The sequence below is a fragment of the Periophthalmus magnuspinnatus genome, chromosome 5, assembly GCF_009829125.3.
Source record: "Periophthalmus magnuspinnatus isolate fPerMag1 chromosome 5, fPerMag1.2.pri, whole genome shotgun sequence".
Classification (NCBI taxonomy): domain Eukaryota; kingdom Metazoa; phylum Chordata; class Actinopteri; order Gobiiformes; family Gobiidae; genus Periophthalmus; species Periophthalmus magnuspinnatus.
Genome location: NC_047130.1, coordinates 21270370 through 21289001, shown reverse-complemented (window position 1 = coordinate 21289001; position 18632 = coordinate 21270370). Strand labels below are relative to the sequence as shown.

The 18632-nt window shown below is 37.7% G+C and overlaps 1 protein-coding gene across 1 annotated transcript in view; it reads left to right on the top strand.

The window, feature by feature from the left end:
* col7a1 (collagen, type VII, alpha 1) overlaps positions 1-18632 on the top strand; it is a 166336-nt gene that overhangs the window by 120197 nt on the left and 27507 nt on the right. Inside the window, exons 107-118 of the mRNA XM_055221855.1 lie at positions 1847-1900; positions 2980-3033; positions 3107-3169; positions 3816-3878; positions 4477-4593; positions 6724-6801; positions 7789-7842; positions 8923-8971; positions 10105-10113; positions 13373-13435; positions 15965-16090; positions 17028-17171. Of these exons, the coding sequence (XP_055077830.1) occupies positions 1847-1900; positions 2980-3033; positions 3107-3169; positions 3816-3878; positions 4477-4593; positions 6724-6801; positions 7789-7842; positions 8923-8971; positions 10105-10113; positions 13373-13435; positions 15965-16090; positions 17028-17171 (874 nt within the window). The remainder of the gene's footprint in view (positions 1-1846; positions 1901-2979; positions 3034-3106; positions 3170-3815; positions 3879-4476; positions 4594-6723; positions 6802-7788; positions 7843-8922; positions 8972-10104; positions 10114-13372; positions 13436-15964; positions 16091-17027; positions 17172-18632) is intronic.

The window sequence follows — 18632 nt, the reverse complement described above, 5'->3', positions numbered from 1 at the left end:
CCTTTCTTACTGCTTCATCCTCATCCTTCAAATTTTAGCCTTTAAAGTAGGGCTGGGTGAGATGGTGAAAAAAAATCCAATTGTGATCTCGTTCTTAGATGTGAGCACTGCCGCTGTTGATGTCTGCGGCTAATGCTACCGCCAACGCTCAGAGCAGCTTAAATGCAGGCTGTGGAGGCTCTGCAAACACTTAAAACACGCAAATAATGACAGAAAAGACATTTGTGTTACCTCTTTGATACGCTCATTTAGCGTTTGATGTGGACACTGAACTTGGTAAAATAATGACATAAAGTGAAGCTGTTAATGAATTAGCTATGTTCTCCGAGGATGAGCGTCTTTTTACAAGTCCTGATGGCTGTTTTTATCCATGATCAGTGCTAAAAAGTAGAAAAATAGAAGGGCTTACATTAGTACTACTCATGATGAAGACCATTATACATTTGACCCAAACCCTTTAGTCCTCAAAATATCATTTATTCTTGTAGATTTTAATTAGAGTTACTTTTTGCACTTGTACTGTAACAAAACCGAACAGCCTTAATCACTTCTTCACATAATCGGACTGGTATCGGCGAGTACATTCAGGCCAAGTATCGGTATTGGATTAGATTTTTTTTTTAAAAACAATAACAACAATTGGAATCAGAACAACACTAGTCGCTACCCCCTCTGCCATCCCACGGGTCTGGCTCAAACATGATCGTCCAATCAAATTTGTTTATTTTAGTTACACATGTGAAAAAATAGCCTCATTGGTCACCTCAGATTAAAAGTTTAGTGCTTCGCTCATTGATTCGGCAGAAATCTGGAGTGTTTTTCAGTCCCCTGTGATATTTTTTTCCTGTCTTTATTTCTCGTAAGCAGTCATATTTGATTTGATATGGACATGTCCCTGATTGGCTGATCCACCTGTCAGTCACACTCATCTGAACTCGAGGAGATTCACCGGTGACCAGCCTCACATTTCCACCTCACGTTTCCCACCCACTCCTCCTATTGGTCAGCCTCTGTCATGCTCCGTGTGAGTGACAGGTGATTTGTCTAATTGCAATGAAGTGTGAACAGTCAGAAGAAGCAGATGATACTTTTTATATTTACTTTAGTTATTATTTGGGTCACTCTCAAGCAGCTCTGTCCTTGTTATCTTTGCCTATGTCATCTGAAGTATAATACTCCCTACAACAGAAGCGTAGCCTGACTGGACTGTGACGAAACTAAAATGGACAATACTATTACAGTGTCTTAAGGGTCCATGTCTCTGGGTCCTGTACTGATGGTAAACCCAACTCTTCTTCCAGCTCTCGGACTATTTCAGTTTATTCTACTAAGTAATACTATTTTTAAGTAAAGTTACTCGTACTAAACTACAAATTTTGGCTATTCAACCCAACTCTGCTCATTATTTTAAACTAACACATTATCCACCGCTTCACCAAATACACATACTGTTCTCTGTCAAACATTTATTCACAAAGCCTCTGTCTGTGATTATCGTGAAGCACATGTACAGTCCTCTTTACATAGACCTCTTCAAATGAACTTTTATGGATGAGCTATCAAACTCTTAGCTGGAAAAACTACTTCAGACTTTCTTATTTGCGTCATTTGCCATTATATATCACAAAGAAAGGATAAATGTGCTCAACCCCCTTCTGCGTGTCCTTTTCAGACTGTATTTGGTCCTACTTCTTCATTATACTAAGAACCTATAATCAGAACAGTACTTCCTCTCTCCTGCGTCATTGCCACTTGTGCCACTATGTATCTGTCCCATGTGACCTGCTGCGCACATGTTTGTTTGTTTTTTTATTTTAGATTTTTATTTTTTTATTTCTTTTTCCAGGGAGACAGAGGACCTAAAGGTGTCTGTGGAGGGGAGGGACCCAAAGGAGACAAGGTATGAATTCAAAATTTAAAAAAAGAAAAAAAGACTTGATTTATCCCCAAGGTGAAATTCAGAATTCAGAATTCATTAGGGGATGCAATATAAAATTTTTGTGTGTGAAGAAATATCGCAGTTTCACATTTATTCATGTTTATTAGCTCCATGGCCAAACAACAGTGACCAATCTTAATTTTGTATGATGAAGTGAGGGCTACACATTTATCAATCTGGAACGGCTCTCACTGAAAGCGATCAGGAAACGCAGCACGTCATGAAGAATATTTGAATCTGATTGGTCAAAGCATCCCAACAGCAGAACAAGATGAAAAAATCTAACTTTTGTTGAGAGAAAAGCACAGATATCTTCCCTGTCCACTAATGTACAAAACACTTATCTCCTGCACATTTTCACAAACAAAATAGTCCATATTTTTGCTAAAATAGGCTGAAGAAAGTCTGTCGGTGTGACCATGTTTGTTTTGGTTCACTTGGACTCTTGTGACTCCTTTGGCTTCTACACACATCAGTGCTGCTCTGTGATTGGTCCGCCCACTCGCTGAACCTTCCAGCGGGAGTCTCTCAAGATGAATTTTTGATTTTTTCCACTATAAATTGTAGTGTACCTTTCAATATATCTATCTAGAAAGTTGTTCATTGTTGGAGTTTTTATTGGTAGAAGGAAATTACTAGAAAAAACATGAATTTTGTGGGAGTGGAGTTACCTCTCTTGTCCTAGTGCAGAGGTGTCAAACTCAATTTTACCAAGGGCCACATCAGCAAAATGGTTTGTCTCAAATTTGCAAAGATATAAAAAATATGTTTGTGTAACTGCATAACTTCTGATAAACTGACATTTTAAGACAGTCATACATTTAAATTTACCTTGTCACTGGCCACATAAAATGACATGGCGGGCCGCGTTTGGTCCCTGGGCCTTGAGTTTGACACATGTGACCTAGTGGCACTGACTTGTCTCCACTGAGATAGATAAGTTTAATGCCATACTGTGCAACATTCTGGATAAAGCAACAGCATCTCCATAGAAACAAGCAAGCACATGGTTGATTTTTTTTTTTTTTTTTTTTCTTCAGGGAGATGGTGGTATCCCAGGCCGCTCGGGACTACCAGGGAGAAAGGGAGAACAGGTTTGATAAAAGCTGTTTCTACTTTATATGTTTCATGTCTTATTTTTGGTTTAACTCTCGTGTTTTCTTCCAGGGTGATGTTGGTCCTGCCGGTGCTCTCGGTAGTCCAGGGAAAGAGGGAATTGTCGGACCAAAGGTTTGTGCGATAATACAAACAAAACATCAACATGAGCGTCTGAAAAGGTCATGAATGAAGAGATGTGTGTGTGTGTGTGTGTGTGTGCCCTGGTTCCTTTATGAGGACAAAAACCAGGTCCTCATGAGTAAATGATTAAATCCACAACATTTTTTTTTTTTTTTGTATTTTTCCATAAAAGTTGTCTTGCCCTAATACAGATCTATTGTATAATCATCTCTTGAGATAAAAAATATGTCCGCTGCATGCTGTCTGCATCCAATTATAAAGCGTTTTATTGTTTGATAATCAGGAAGTGTGCATCAGCGTGCTAGTTGTTTTTGGGTTTACCGTCAGCAGTGAATTGGTCTCTGAAAGTTGTGAAAAGATAAACTCATCATGGTGAATAATTAGTATGCTCAGAATGCATAACGTAAAATGAAAAATAAATGTGGACCACTGCAAAAAGTTTAGAAATAACTAGTTCTGTTTTTCATGTTTTTAAGTCACTAACAATGTGGCACAGTGTGTTTAAGGTTAGAGTTTACGTTCAGGTTAGGCAAGTAGCGATTATGGTTAAGGTTTGGATCTGTCTCCAGAAAAAGAATGTAAGTCAATGGAATGTTGCCAATAATCATGGTGAACCGACGTATGTGTGTGTGTGCAGGGAGATCGAGGCTTTGACGGAGTGTCTGGATCCAAAGGAGCTCAAGGAGAGAAAGGTGAACGGGTAGGTGCCTTTTTGATCTTACAACATTAGTTACTGTAATTAGTCTGTGAATTAAACCAGGAAGAAGTATTTCCCATATCTCCCATTACTTTCTGTCAGCCAATCACAGCCTGTCGCATTTGTCTGTCAACAATCACTGCTCACACCTTTCAAATTAAGACATTTTATCTGTTCCTCAATGATCCTGCTTTATTCTCCAACTACAGTAATCTTGAAATGGGCCCTTGGGCCCTGGAGTCACCTGCTGTACCTCACTGACTGCCCTGAGGTACTGGTTTAAAGGGGACATATTATCTAAAATCCACTTTTATGAGGCTTGAGTCATGTTATAACGGTGTTCGCTGTTCATTTGATGGATTCGTGGATGTTTGAGTAGTCCTGTATTATTCAGAAAATCTGCTGCTTGCTCCAAATAGGAAGTCAGTGAACATAAGTAGCTTTAATATCAAGGTTGCGTAAAATCATAATCTACGTATATTATGGTTTACAAAATACCCCAAGAAAGCATAGTATAATTCTTCTTGAACGATGGGTCAAATGCAGAGAATGATGTTTCTTGGATGATGATGATGGTGATGATGATGGTTGTTTTACACAGGGCCCACCAGGCATCCCTGGCCCCCCAGGTCCCAGAGGAGCAGACGGGCCTCCAGGTCTGACTGGACCCCAGGGACCAGCTGGAACCTCTGGACCAGAGGGACTTCAGGGACAGAAGGTACAGATACAAATATATGTATTACATAGAGTCTCATTTACCAGATGAAAACAGAGCCTTATTTACAGTGTTTGTGTTACAGAGCACGTTAAAGAAATGGGAAAATTAGACTGTCTTTGCCAACAGATGTGTTGTATTGTTCATCACTGCTACTTCATTTCCAGCTTTAAACCCTAATTCCACGAGCTTGCTCTTAGCAATACTTATCAGGGCTTTGCAATAATCAAATTTAATCATGATTACAAGCGTTGCTCCAATCAATTACAGAAATTGTTTCATAAAAAAACAACAGCCACCACAACAAAAACGAACAATTTAATTCTAAATGGTATGAATGTGGTGTGTGTGTGCGTGTGTGTGTGTGTGTGGGTGGGTGTGTGGAGGGGGTGAGTGGTGATCAGAGGAGCCGATAGCACAGATTGGCAGCCACACTACCATCAGTCTACCCCAGGGCAGCTGTGTGAATTCTGATTTTTCTAACAAGCACTGTGATTTATGTTTTAATAATAGGGTTCTGTTTAAAAGTTTACATTTTAAATACATCCAGAGGATATGACAAATAGACTGAAATATGAACTGACAAAGTAATACAAGGAACACATTTCAGTTTTCATTTTTGCACAAGATAAGATTTTTTGTTTGCGTTTTTGGATTTAATTTTGGGACCTGAAAAATTGCGATTTGATAGTTGCTTCCTTTCAAATTACAATTTCGTTTTGATTGTGATTCATCTTGCAGTCCTAGTAAAGCACTTTGAGTGTCTTGAAAGGCGCTATATAAATCCAATGGTCCAAATGCTTCTTCTGCCGTATAATCTTGCAGCAAAGCCACTTGTTGAATAGAGATCTCAAAAAACAACAAAAAACAACTTTCACTTATCCTGACCTGATTGCATGAGCAGCCGTCTCGCCCAAACTTTCCTCCATCAGTTCCCCAAGGACGTCCTCCCAATGGACTAGAAAATCATTACTGAACTAGAGTTCTGCCCTGCCTTTTCTCTTCAAATCGCAGTAAACTTTTATACTGTAAATAATTCCTTTAGTTACCACAGAAATTACTGTTCTTTTTACACAAACTTGCGTCACTTTTACCTTTTGAATGCACCAACAGAACTGCCAAACTCCAAAATCGATGCATCTTCTCACTAGCCGAGGTCGTGAGGAGCCGCTTGAGGAATGACTCAGTGTGAGAACCAAAATGCATTCTGGGATCAAAGCATTTCCATTCATTTGTATTCCTGCTCTGTTTAAGTCCAACCTCACTTTCACCTGACTGATCCTTATTTGATTTTACAGCTCTTTTGAGGAGCTTGACGGTCTGATGGACCTTCACTGAGACTTGTCCTGTCTTCTGCCAAATGTAATTGAATAAATAAAACTGTAGACAGGAAGAAGATATACGATATTAAAATGTAGTTTTTGTTGTTTTAGACGGAGGTGCTTTCTTGATCCAGCCTACTTGCATAATGTTCCAAATCTAATGTTTTGATGTAGCCAGAAAGGAGGCCAGAGCTGTAGTGACGTAAAACAACCAAAAATAGGCCAGAGACGCAAGCACCACATTTTACATGAATATACAGTACAGAAGAGACCGTCATTTCAGCAGTCATGTATGCAAATGGTACAAATGAAGATGTTCATCACACAGAGAGTATGATGTTGTATTACTGCTTTTTTTTGTTAATTTAAAGATGCACTTGGTAGCTTTTCTGGTGAGGGGATCCATCACATAGAAATCTAGATGTTATTGCTTTGCCTGTTATGTTCAACGGCATGGCTAATTTCTCCATGGAGACAAGCAGGTGACAGCACCATGCTAAGGTACAGATCTGTATTTTGAAGAAATGCAGATTGAAGAAATGTGGAACATTCAGGAACATGTGGAACATTCCAGGCAAAACAATAACATCATGGAGACAAGTAGGTGGCAGAAAAGATACACAGTGTACTTTTAACCTTTGTTACTATTCTGCTTATTTGCATTCCCTCATTTAGTGTTGTGCTGTATCTTTTTTAATCTTTCTACTATTTATTTTAATCAAAGACAACATGTTTTGGTAAGAACAGGAGATTTGGCATGTCTTCAAATCCCAAAATAACTCATTCTGTTCTTTGTCTGTGTTCCTTTCAGGGGGAGAGAGGGCCCTTAGGTCCAGCCATGGTCGGTCCACGAGGTATCCCAGGAATCCCAGGAGAGCGCGGAGAGCCAGTGAGTAGGAATTAACAATAACAGTGTATTTTGTTCTGTTTTTTAATGTGATATTTTTAAATCTTCCTCAATAAGTAAACAAAAAACTCTGTTGGCTTTTCACTTACTTAACTAGCCAGCAGAATGATGCCTTGCTAAAGGACACAGAACAACAGTATACATTTAAGCAAGGTTCAAACCAGCTATTCTCTGGTTTATGGGTGCAAGCTCAACCCACTGCACCAGTGTAAAAAAGAATCATAGAAAAAGTTGGATATCGAGTACATAATTTATAATTAAAAACTATTAAAATTACTGCAAAAGGACAAGGACTGATTTAAAATACATTTAAAAAAACAAATAAAAGTAGTCTACAAAGTAATATCTCTGCACTCCTGTTGTTACTTTTACAGTCCATTCATGTTTTGTGCAATACTTCAGTTTCAACTATTACATTTACAGACACCTTTTAGCATATTTCTCATTAAAGATGCACTTTTTAGCAAATCGACCTAAAGAATGCTGCCTAAAGGATCCATATGAAGCTCTGTTCAACACTTATGTGCAAAGAGATAACTATTCAAAACATGACAACAGTGAGTTTGTAGTAAAGTTAAATTACAAAATTCAAAATCAGCCTTACATATTGGCCCAAAATATCAGCTTATCAGCCACCGGTTTCTCTGGATTCTAAACAATCGGCATCACCATGAAAGAAATGGCATATCAGTCTATTTCTGACAGATTACCATAATATCGCGTGATTAATGTCATTGGGATGGTAAAAAATATATTATATAAAGGTAATATTTTTTGTGATTATTGCCCAGCCCTTTTGAAAGTCTATTTACTGTGAAGCCGCGTGCACTTAACTCCATGTTCTTATTTGACATCCTTTTTATCTTTTGAGGTCAAACGCTGCATTGCCCCAGGTTTAATAAATTAGTCCTCAGTGGGAGAGTCTCAGTGGGTTGTATGTAAACTCAAAACTGTCCATGTTTTTTTCAGGGGGAGCTGGGGCCAGATGGAGCCAAGGGAGACAGAGGAGAGCCAGGCATGACGGTCAGTACCGCCTCCTCACCTCCGGGCGCACTGTGGACTGACCAGCCGTACACTTTATAATGACTTAATACACTCTGTCATTAATGCTGGTACACAGGATAAACAGTTACTTTGTGCAGTAGTTTTCGAGAGTTACCATTATTTGATAAATCACTTTATTTTCAAAAACGGCATCTTAACCACCTACATCATGTACAGGGTCTTTAACTAACTACATATAAAGAAGCCTTATTAAAGCATAAACATAGACTTAATTCACCATGAACACATAGTTAATTAAAAAGGATTTAGGCTTTGTAACTACTTAATTAAGAGGTTTGGGTTAGAAGTCAGGGCTATGGTATTAATTAAGTTCTTATGTCTTGATAAAATGCACTCAACTTTTGTTCCACTGATGCAACCTGTATAAATCATCAAAAAATGTAACCCACATATGAGGTATTCTTTAAAAAATATAGTCTCTTACTGAAAAAGCCTTATTTGGAATATTTACACATATTTATTTAACAGAATAAAAACATGTTAGTTGATGTAAATTCAAAAAGGTGTTTATTATTATTATTATTATTATTATTATTATTATTATTAAATTTATTTATTTAGTCTTAATTTTTTTTATTCATTTATTCATTCTAACAACCATAATTCCCAAAAATTGAATACATTTCAAGGACATGTAAAACTGATGCATTGGTGCCACTAATGCACTTTAATAATTCAGTGTTAGACATTTATAACCACACCTGCTCCTGTTTTTAATGTTTTAAATGGATCTATGCAGTCAATTTTTTGTTTGTATTTCTTCTGTTCTGTATTTTAAAAGTGCGCTCATAAAAAAGAGCCCGGGCCTCTCATCGGGCTTTTTCTGTATTAATAAAGATAAATCTGTGCCAGTATGTGGGTGGGCACTGTATTCTTAGGTCTCAGCTATCTGTTATCTACAACATCTGAAGGACTTTTCCCATTCAAAATATATAACATTTAGTTTTACGTTTTTAATATCCATGGCACCAGTCCTAATTTTTCCTCATTCTGAAAGCGAGCTGTATATTTTTGACTCAAGTGTGACGCTGTTTTCAGGAGGATGAGATCCGCGAGTACGTCCGCACAGAGATGAACCAGCACTGTGGTGAGTCTAAGATTTACTTTTTCATTTTTGACTAAAATGCTCCAAAATGAACTCCAGATAAAATCCAAACATATTAAAGTGAAGAAACAGGCCCAGTCTCAAAGCCATGCTCCATCACTACCATCAGCATAGATAAGTTTTCATTTAGAGCGAGTGCTTCTGCAGACACGGCCTGCATGTCATTTACTATATCTGATCCACGAACAGTTGGATTTATTTATTCTCACTTTCCTTCCAGAAAACATTTGTAGTTTTAGTTTCATTATGATCCTGCTCTCTGCTCAGTCGGTAAATAGAAGAGTCTGAAATTGCTCTTTTTTGCTTTGCTGATAATTGACAAACTACTGCAGGCTGATTTCTTTTTTCCTGGGCAAATCAGTATATTCATTTAACAACTTCATTTATTTAATTTGTTGAGATGAACATGCTCTCTTCTTGACAGAGTGTTTTTGAAGATTAACAAGCTTGTGATACCGCTCGCTTTTTTCCATTTTATGACAATATTGTGGTTTACAATGAACAGATGTAAAATAATGATCTATGTTCAATATTATAGTTGCATGGATTAATTAATTAACTAATTACAAATACTTCTTACATTACTAGGGGTGTAATTAGCTCCGATATAAGGCAGTGATTTACCAGAACCATGTCAGAACTAAAGAAGCTGTTTGGATGAATGGCAAAATCTGTTCCCTCTTAAAAACTTGTGTGCAATTGACAGAATTTAACTTTAATAATACTAATACTCCAGAAAAAAATCATACTTTGGAACATTTTATATGGAGATAGATAAGTATTATGTGATACTGTGCAAGATTATAGCCAAAGGAACAACATTTCCATGGAAACAAGCAGGAGGTAATGCTCCTACAGGACAAATAAGAGTCAGGTCTGTGGAGATACAAGCCCACTCACAGTAAAGACTCTTAGTTTGTCAGTCCAATAAACTGAAACAAAATGAAAAAACAAAAACATGCTTTTATTTTAGTCTGTTTTTCAGCTTTAAGTCTTTTGCATATTCAGTATATACATTGAATAATCTGTGCTTTACATTCTACCCTCCGCACTCTGCTTTAAATGACTGACGTTTTCCTCTTTGTGTCTCTTCCGGTCCATCTGGCGTCTGGCAGCGTGCGGAGGTGAGTTCGTCTCCGGCACATTGCACTGGGACATACGGAGATATTGCATGACTCACATACTTCACATATGCTTCCACGAGCCAGAGGAGCAATCAGGCTAACATTTGAACATTTGAAAAAGAACCGCTGATTGCATACCATCAGCATATGTGTTCAAGTGAAGTACAACATTAACCCAACGCATGGCTAAACGTCCCAATCCACACTCAAGACATCATATAACGGTTCTTAGGGAGAATTCATTCTTCAGAATATTTTTTTTATTTACCTGGAGTGTATCAAATCAAAGTACTTACAAAAACCAGTCCGTGAATAGACCATGTTGGGAGTAGCATTTAATAGCAGCCTTGCTACCACACACTTTCAATTTCAAAGTTAATTGAATAATGAGCGTTTCAAACTAGTGGCCAAATGTTCCAGTAATTGTATTATAAATATTAGACTGATTTAATATAGTTTTAATGATAATGGCTTGGCGCTTCACAAGGTTTTCAGAGCTACAATAGGCCATTATTCATTCACTTCCCACACTCCCATGTCGCCATAGCTGCTCTGGGGCTGACTGCCAAAAACCTGTGTGATAATCTGCTTGGACGGACTCTTCATTCACGTTTTAAGATTAGAAAGTCTGTATATGTTGATATTACCGTCTGAATTCTCATTGATTGATTAGATACCACTTTATAATAACTACAATTTAATTAGCTTTAGTAAAACATGAATTAAGACTTTATTTCATAATGAACAAATTGTTTAAGAATTATTTAGATTCAGTCATTTCTTAGTTAAGTGTTAGGAGTTAGGATTATAGACTGTATAAAGAAGTGGACTAAGTGAGTACGACATCACCCATAGCGCCATCGAGGCTAGCCGTTTTAAAGGCGAATTTGGAGCCGACCGCGAGTATCATAGCAACCGGAGAGCCAATCCGGAGCCAGGTTGTTGAAGGTAACGCCCCATCTCTATCAAACCTGTGGCTAACGCTAGTGGGTAGATTATAAATGTTCATATCTTGATTTACAATAGCGAAATAAAAATACCAGGATTGTAGAGCGGGTTAATATGGACGTTTTAAGACCAAAATGACGAGTCTGACAGCAGCAGTTACAGAGAAAGAGCTGACAGCTTTTCAATGCAAAGTGAATTGTAGCCAGTGTTGAAATAGCAGAAGCGCGTTCATTAGCTATGTCCATTTATACATACAGTCTATATGGTTAGGGTTTATTATCAGTTATGTCTTTGTTCATGCTACTAAAGGTGTAGTTATTATTACATTTTACCTTAGATTTTTTTTTTTTTTTTTTGTCATAATTAATTTGAACTATTCTTATGAGAAGATATATATATATATATATATAGTTGGAGACATAATGGGATTTTTATAATAGTTTTTCATGTATCCAGCCTTTGGGGTTCTCAATCCAACTGCACGACTGAAAGCAGTTGATTTATCTGGAAATGTTTTCGCTAAATGAAATAACATGTGTCTTATAATAATCAAATGATCTGCAATTTGTACTACGTGTCATAACAGAATCTGGTAGAATCCAAAACACAGTGATGAGACAGCGTGTAGATAAATATGCAGAGACACACACAGGAGAAGCCTCATGTTTCATAAATGCATCACACCTCAAAAGTTAATGAAGGATGAGTCAGTCTTGCCTCTGATTGGTCAAAACTGAGGGCTTCTTATTGGAAAGATTATTACTGACCTGTATTGCAAAAACATATGAATAAAAAAGCTCAATCATAGCAGCATTGGTGATGGCAGACAATGGCTCATAACAGGTATATCAATCTTATCAACTACAGTACTGCAGTAGCTTAAAGGGCCCGTATTACACTATTTTCTGATATATGTTATAATTTCCTCATTAAAACAGACGTGGAGTTGTGTTTTGTTTTATTTACACATATTTAACACACAGACCCTCCATATTTAAGCTGAGTTCATCTCTCAAACTCAAAACACTGTTCCACCTCGTGATGTCATGTGGTAATACAGGAAGTGCTCTGTTGTGTTTTTAAACTCCGTACACCTTCACTAGAATCATTTGGATCATTTCAGCCCTGGAATTTGCAATCTGTTCTGAACTAAAGGTAAAAGGAGCTGTTAACTTGAAACTTACCACTTCATGACATCACAAGGTGGAACTGAGCATTTTGAGCTTTTGAGATAAATGATTACCGGTACTCAAACTTGCATGAATGAAACAAAGCACAACTCCAGGTCTGTTTTTGAGGAGGTAACAGCATTATAACATGGCTTAAAGCTCACAAGACTCAATTTTGCTTAATATGGGACCTTTAACTTACTGAACAAGTTAGTGGTGGTTTTGAAATCAGGAGTCAACTGGGACTAAATCCAGATCTAAACCTTATGTATGAATGTGGCGTGTGAGTGATTAGTCGGAGGTGGTCGGAGGGGTTGACGGCGTAGCTTGACCGCCTCACTTCCAACAGTCTACCCCAGGGCAGCTGTGACTTACCATCATCCATCAAGTGTAAAGTGAATGAATAATGCACCGTAAAACTTCTTTGAGTGTCCAAAAAGTGCTATATAAATGGCATTATTATTATATTAAGACACATCCATTACCTTAAAATACTACCCGTGCTAAGGTATAGTACTTCAAAAGCTTGAATGTGGCATAATATAGTGTTACATATTATGCAGGTGCTCATAACCAATAACATTATGACGACCAGGTTTCCGTGGTTCATAATGTTTTGCCTGATCGGTGTATACTGCATTGAGATACACTGATAAACTTCTGTACGACACTTTGGGAATGACTTTACTAACTGAACAGCGGAGGTGGGTAGAGTAGCCAAAAAATAGAGCAACATTACTTCAAAGTAATACTACTCAAGTGTAAGTACAAAGTAGTGGTACAGAAAAATGACCATTCTAGTAAAAATAACTTAAAGAGTAACATCTGATCTATAATTTGAAGTTAATGCGATTTGGTCAAAATATTAAATGATGCACAAAATTATACAAAAATATTTTCAAAGGAGCGACGCAATAATGAAATAAAAGTTTCCATTACTCTTCCCACAAGTGATTTAGTTTTTCTCAAGTAAGAGTACTGTTATTTCAATACAAATATTACTTAAGTTGGAGTAAAAGTAGAAACGTACTCAGTGCTGCCCACCTCTGCTGAACAGTAATTTGCCTAGTATTTTCCCCTCTCTCTTCTCTCATTCTCTGCTTTTCTCTTGGCTCCTGTCTTGTCCAAACCGGTTGTTCCAGGTTCCGGCTCGGTCCGATCTCGGCCTGTCCTGGAGCAGCAGTCGTCCCATCCGGGGCAGGAGGGTGAGTGGTTTGAATCCTCCAGGGGTCTGTTTGGTTTGTATGGCTGCTTACATGGGAACGGGAGGGAATATATTTGGAGTCTTTTATTGGAAATTTGGTGGTTTTCCAGCGAGGAAAACAAAGGGCTCCAGTTTTGTTTTTTTCATATCCACAGTTCATAATGACCCAAATGCTGCTTTGTGAATCCTGTGTTATTCAGAGAGTTAATATTCAGAGACAAGTAATCAAAACTGTGCAGCTGAAAAAACTACAACTTTTTTATTTATTTATTTAAAAAGTGAAATTGCACACTAATTAAAACCATGTCAAATGGTGCTGTTAGCTGATTTGAGCTCGTTTCATTAGTCCCTTTGCCAGATGTTTCAGTCTAAAAGTGAAGCGATGTAAAAATCACATATCCAAACTTACAAGAATTCCAGATAATTACAGTTATGTAGAATCAGCACGCACAAATCATTTCTTATTCTTTATTTATTTGTAAGTGGTCAGCGCATGAGTGAATATTTAGATGTAAATGTGTAAAAATTATAGCCGTCTAGGTTCATTTCTTCAGTCCCTCGGCAGGTTAATGTCAAATAATATCTTTCTTTCTTTTTATTTATACGGGGGAAACCAATGAGTGCACTTGGGCTCTCTTTTTAATGGGTGCCCTGTTTAAAATACAATACAAACAGAAAAACAAACAAGTCCATATTAAAACTTTAAAAACAGGAGTAGGTGTGTGTATAAAACTTCATTACCAAGGCAAGTTTATTTGTATAGGACAATTCATACACAAAGTAATTCAAAGTGCTTTACAGAATAAGAAAGACATTAAAATCACAATACAACAAATCAAAACATAAATAATCATAATAAAATTAACATTAAAAGAGAAGAGGCAGAGTAAAAACCTGCACAGCTAAACAGAACTGTTATAGCCTGGATTTAAACATTGTCAAAGTAGAGGCCTGTCTCACATCTTCAGGAAAACTGTTCCAGGTTTTAGCTGCATAAAACTGAAACACTGATTCTCCCTGTTTAGTCCTGATTCTGGGGACCAACAGGAGGCCGGTCCCTGAAGTCCTCAGAGTGTGAGATGGTTCATATGGCTCTAATAACCAGATTATTAAATTGCGTTTGTGTCGCCAACGTATCCAGTTTTGCTTTTCCAACAGCTAAAAGCCTCTTTCTCGTCTCATTTTTGGTGCGACTAGTCCTTCGCTTTATGCAGTTGTGTGATCTGGTATTAAATGTTCCGGTATCAGTGATTAAAAGCTGAGGTATTCTGGCTTTTGAAGTAGTCCTTTATAGACACATTTCATACAGTGCTGTTGTGTTCTAATAGACAGTGATGGCCAACCCACTGTTTCATAGAGAATACAGAGATGTGTTTCAATCCATCACCTGTAATGAAACAAAGGGCAGACTGAAAGAGTAGATTCAACTGTTTCAAAGCAGAGGTCTGCGTGTACACCACATCCCCATAATCCAATACAGAATGAAAGGCTGCTTATAATATTTCTATTTCTTTTCTGCAATTTTGTGGGATATAATATTTGTTTTATCTAAAGGACAAGGAAAAAAGCAGCAACCATCACACACAGGAAAATATAAAACACCAGCACACTTATTTCAATATAAAGTTTTGTTTTGTTCCACTTGGACATATTTGACCCCTTGTTTTAAAGCTTTAGAAAACGCTGTGCTGACAGTTCTCTCATTCGCCGTGGGCACTGCCATCGTCATTTCGTTTGGGGCTGAACAGCAAATGCGTTCTATAGGGACTACAGAGCCATTTTAAGGCCTCCCACAGAATTGGTGCAGTGTTGACACGTTGGTCACATCAAAATAGAACATTTTAGACAATCAGCACTACTTTATATCAGATTTAGTGGCAAAACTTTTCTCCGTTCTCCATTGAAATGAATGGGATTCTCACTTAACTGGAAGTGCCACCACAAAGAAAGTGTTATTTGGAGCGTTTAGATGGAAGAAAAGTGTCCAGATAAGGTAAATATTGGCAAGTATAAGCCACTTTTTCACATTTTTTAAAGAAAAGAACAAATAAACAGTGATAGTGATTTGAAATGAAAGAGGTGCGGCTAATGGTCTTCTGTTTTAATGTTCAGAGAGCTGTGTAGAGTAGCCAGAACGTCTACTGGAGTAAGAGTACAGTTACTTCAAAATAATATTAGAAGAAAAAAGTAGTGATTAAAGAAATTACTAAAAGTATTTGGGAAAATCATATCCAAAGGAGCGATGCAAGAAACACAAATGTGAGTAAGTAAATGGCTAACGCTAGGCTTCCCATAGAACAGAAAAATTATTCCAAAAAATAAAATAAAAATGATTCAAATTCATTCAAAATGTTATATAGCTCACTAAACATCCATATATTCAGGAATAACTTACTGCAGCACCTAATATTTTGTCTTATATCTATTGACACCAGACAGCTGAGGCACAATATGTTTGACCTTGTGAGAATCTTCTAAAATAAAAGGTAAACTTAATCTAACTTCATATTTGATGATTCTGTCCTGAAAGGCCGTGAGCTGCGAGTGGTGGTGAACACAAACGATCCAGACTACGAGCACATTTACTCCATCGAGGCGTACGACGACCCTATGGACGAGATGCTCTACTTCGGTCCATCTGCCAACGGGACGGAGGGTACGACTCCCGCTGGGGCAACGCACTTTTAGACAGTCAGGGCCCTGTTCAGCAAGTGACACCTTCCCACACACCAGGCACTCACCCACCAACCGCCTACCAGCAATGTCCTAACGTTTCACTGTAAAAAAAGACTTCCGCAAAGTTAAAGGGGTGTATTTAGTGGAGTAAATACTTCTATTATACATCGAGATTATGGTTAAAACAAAAGTATTGGAATCGGTAGGATTGGTTTATCCATGCGGGACCACTGACGTAGCAATTAAAGCTCGGGTACCTGACTTTTACGTTTTCTTGCATAGATAATATTGTAAAAGCAGCAGTTTTTTGACAAAATCAGACTGTCTGCATCTACCCTCATTTTAAAATTTGAATACCAGCGATGGGCCAAAAGGTTTGAGAGAGCTAGAATCAACTTATAGATATAGTTTTGATACCTATTTTTACGTTTGAAAATCAAGTGCCATAGCGTTAATGTTTTAAAAAATTTTAATCATGAAAAGTCATCATGGCTCTCACAATTCTCTTTTCTTTTTTCATCAAGTCTAAACCAGGACTAAATCTGGTCTAAACCTGGTCCAAAGACAAAACCGGGATTAAATGTGGCGAAGTAAGGTCCTGGGCTGTGTTAATACCTAATTTGGTCCTGATATGGACTTGGTTTGGTCCCAGTTATAGTCCTGGTTTAGTCTCAGTTTAGTTCAAGTTTTAATCTGTGCAAAAGTAAAGTGAATACAACTCCAAAGTATGAATAGAACTTCATGAAATCTACTGAAACTCAAAACTTGCTTTGAAATCCACTTATTATATTAGTTCCATTAGATAAGAAAATGATTATTTATACCTCATCAGAGTCACCAATCCAGACATTTTCCATTGACTGCGGTCTGTTGTATTGGCCTGCGATGTGTGTGTCTAATATTTGTGTGATTGACAGATGCTGTTGTCAAAGAGGTGTCAGAGAATAAGATGGACAAAGCGCCCAAAGCGAGCGTGGCTGTGATTCACAAGGACGTGAAGGGGTCAGGCGGTCCAGTGAAAGCAGCCAAGCCCAGGCTCCAGCGAATGGCCAAAGGGAAAGGTACAATATTGTTTTAATGAAAGCTTTCAGAGGAGCTGTCCACTCCACCTGTCTCTGCCATGTCTGTGTCAGGAGGCACAGACAAAATCACTCAATGTCGCTGTGCTGGTAGAGACATGCACGGTTCAATCTGCAATACTGACAATCACAAATTCTAACAAGCCTATAGTTTCAAATGGAGGCGGAAGGCTCTGAATATATGATGGAATTTGCCTTTAAACATCCTATATCACACAAAATGGATTCTTACGACACTTAAGCCACGTTAAAATGATGTTCCCTCATCATAAACTTACCTGGAGTGGTGTTTTGTTTCATTCACACATGTTTGAGTAACATTTTATCATTAGTGTGTCTAAATCTCCAAAGCTCAAAATGCTCCGTTCCACCTTGTGATGTCATGCAGTGGTAGTTTTCAAGTTAACAGCTACTTTTTACCTTTAGTTCAGAAGAGATTGGCAGTTCCACAGCTGAAATCATCCAAATGATTCTAGGGAAGATGTATGGTTTAAATACACAGTGGAGCACTTCCTGTATTACCGTATGACATCACAAGGTGTTTTTTCAGTCTAAATATTACTAAACTAAATATGCAGGGTTTGTGTGAATGAAACAAAACAAAACTCTGTGTATGTTTTTGATGAGGAAATAGGAAATATGTTTTAGATCAGAAAATAGCGCGATATGGGCCCTTTAAGATGGAAGGGCAGCTGAAGATGGTGGATTTTGCCTTTAAACTGCAGATGGTTTGACCTGGTTTATGATTAATATCCCCGCACAAACAAAAACTAGCACATGCGCAATCTTTGTCAGTTTAAAGGTGCACTATGTAGCTTTTCTGGTGTACAGTCCATCACCTGGTTGTCTCCATGCAGATGTTCCACAGCATGATTACATTAAACACAACTATCTTATATTTATTCAATTACAGGTGGATTTAATGCTGACAAATACCTTGAAAAATATTATTCTTACTGTGAGTGATCTTCAAGGAGATAAGTTAATGCCATACTGTGGAACATCTAGGCAACGCATTAACAGTCAAGTGGAGACAAGCAAGTAGAAACCATACCAAGGTACATTTGCACCTTTGAAGGATTTACGGTAAAGCCACAAGATTGATATGGAAAATTTTGAACTCTTCTTTGAGAATGATCAAAACTTGTGAATTGTATTTTTTTCTTCATAATAATGTTATGCCCTGGAGCAAGACACTTATTTAACCTTGGTTCTTTAACCTGGTCCACTGAGGTATTGCTTCTTTTACCTTGGCTTTTTGAATGCTTTGGTGTGACCTTATGATTGATAGAGGCTGGAGAGGCTGTTGACTCAGAATGTCAGCCTTGTTTCAAGTTTGATTGAGGAGTGAATGAATAATGTAACAACTTTGTGTGTGGGAAAAGCACTTTATATGCACTGCTTGAATGTCGTAGTATTACTATGGCTGCACAGTATAAGGCC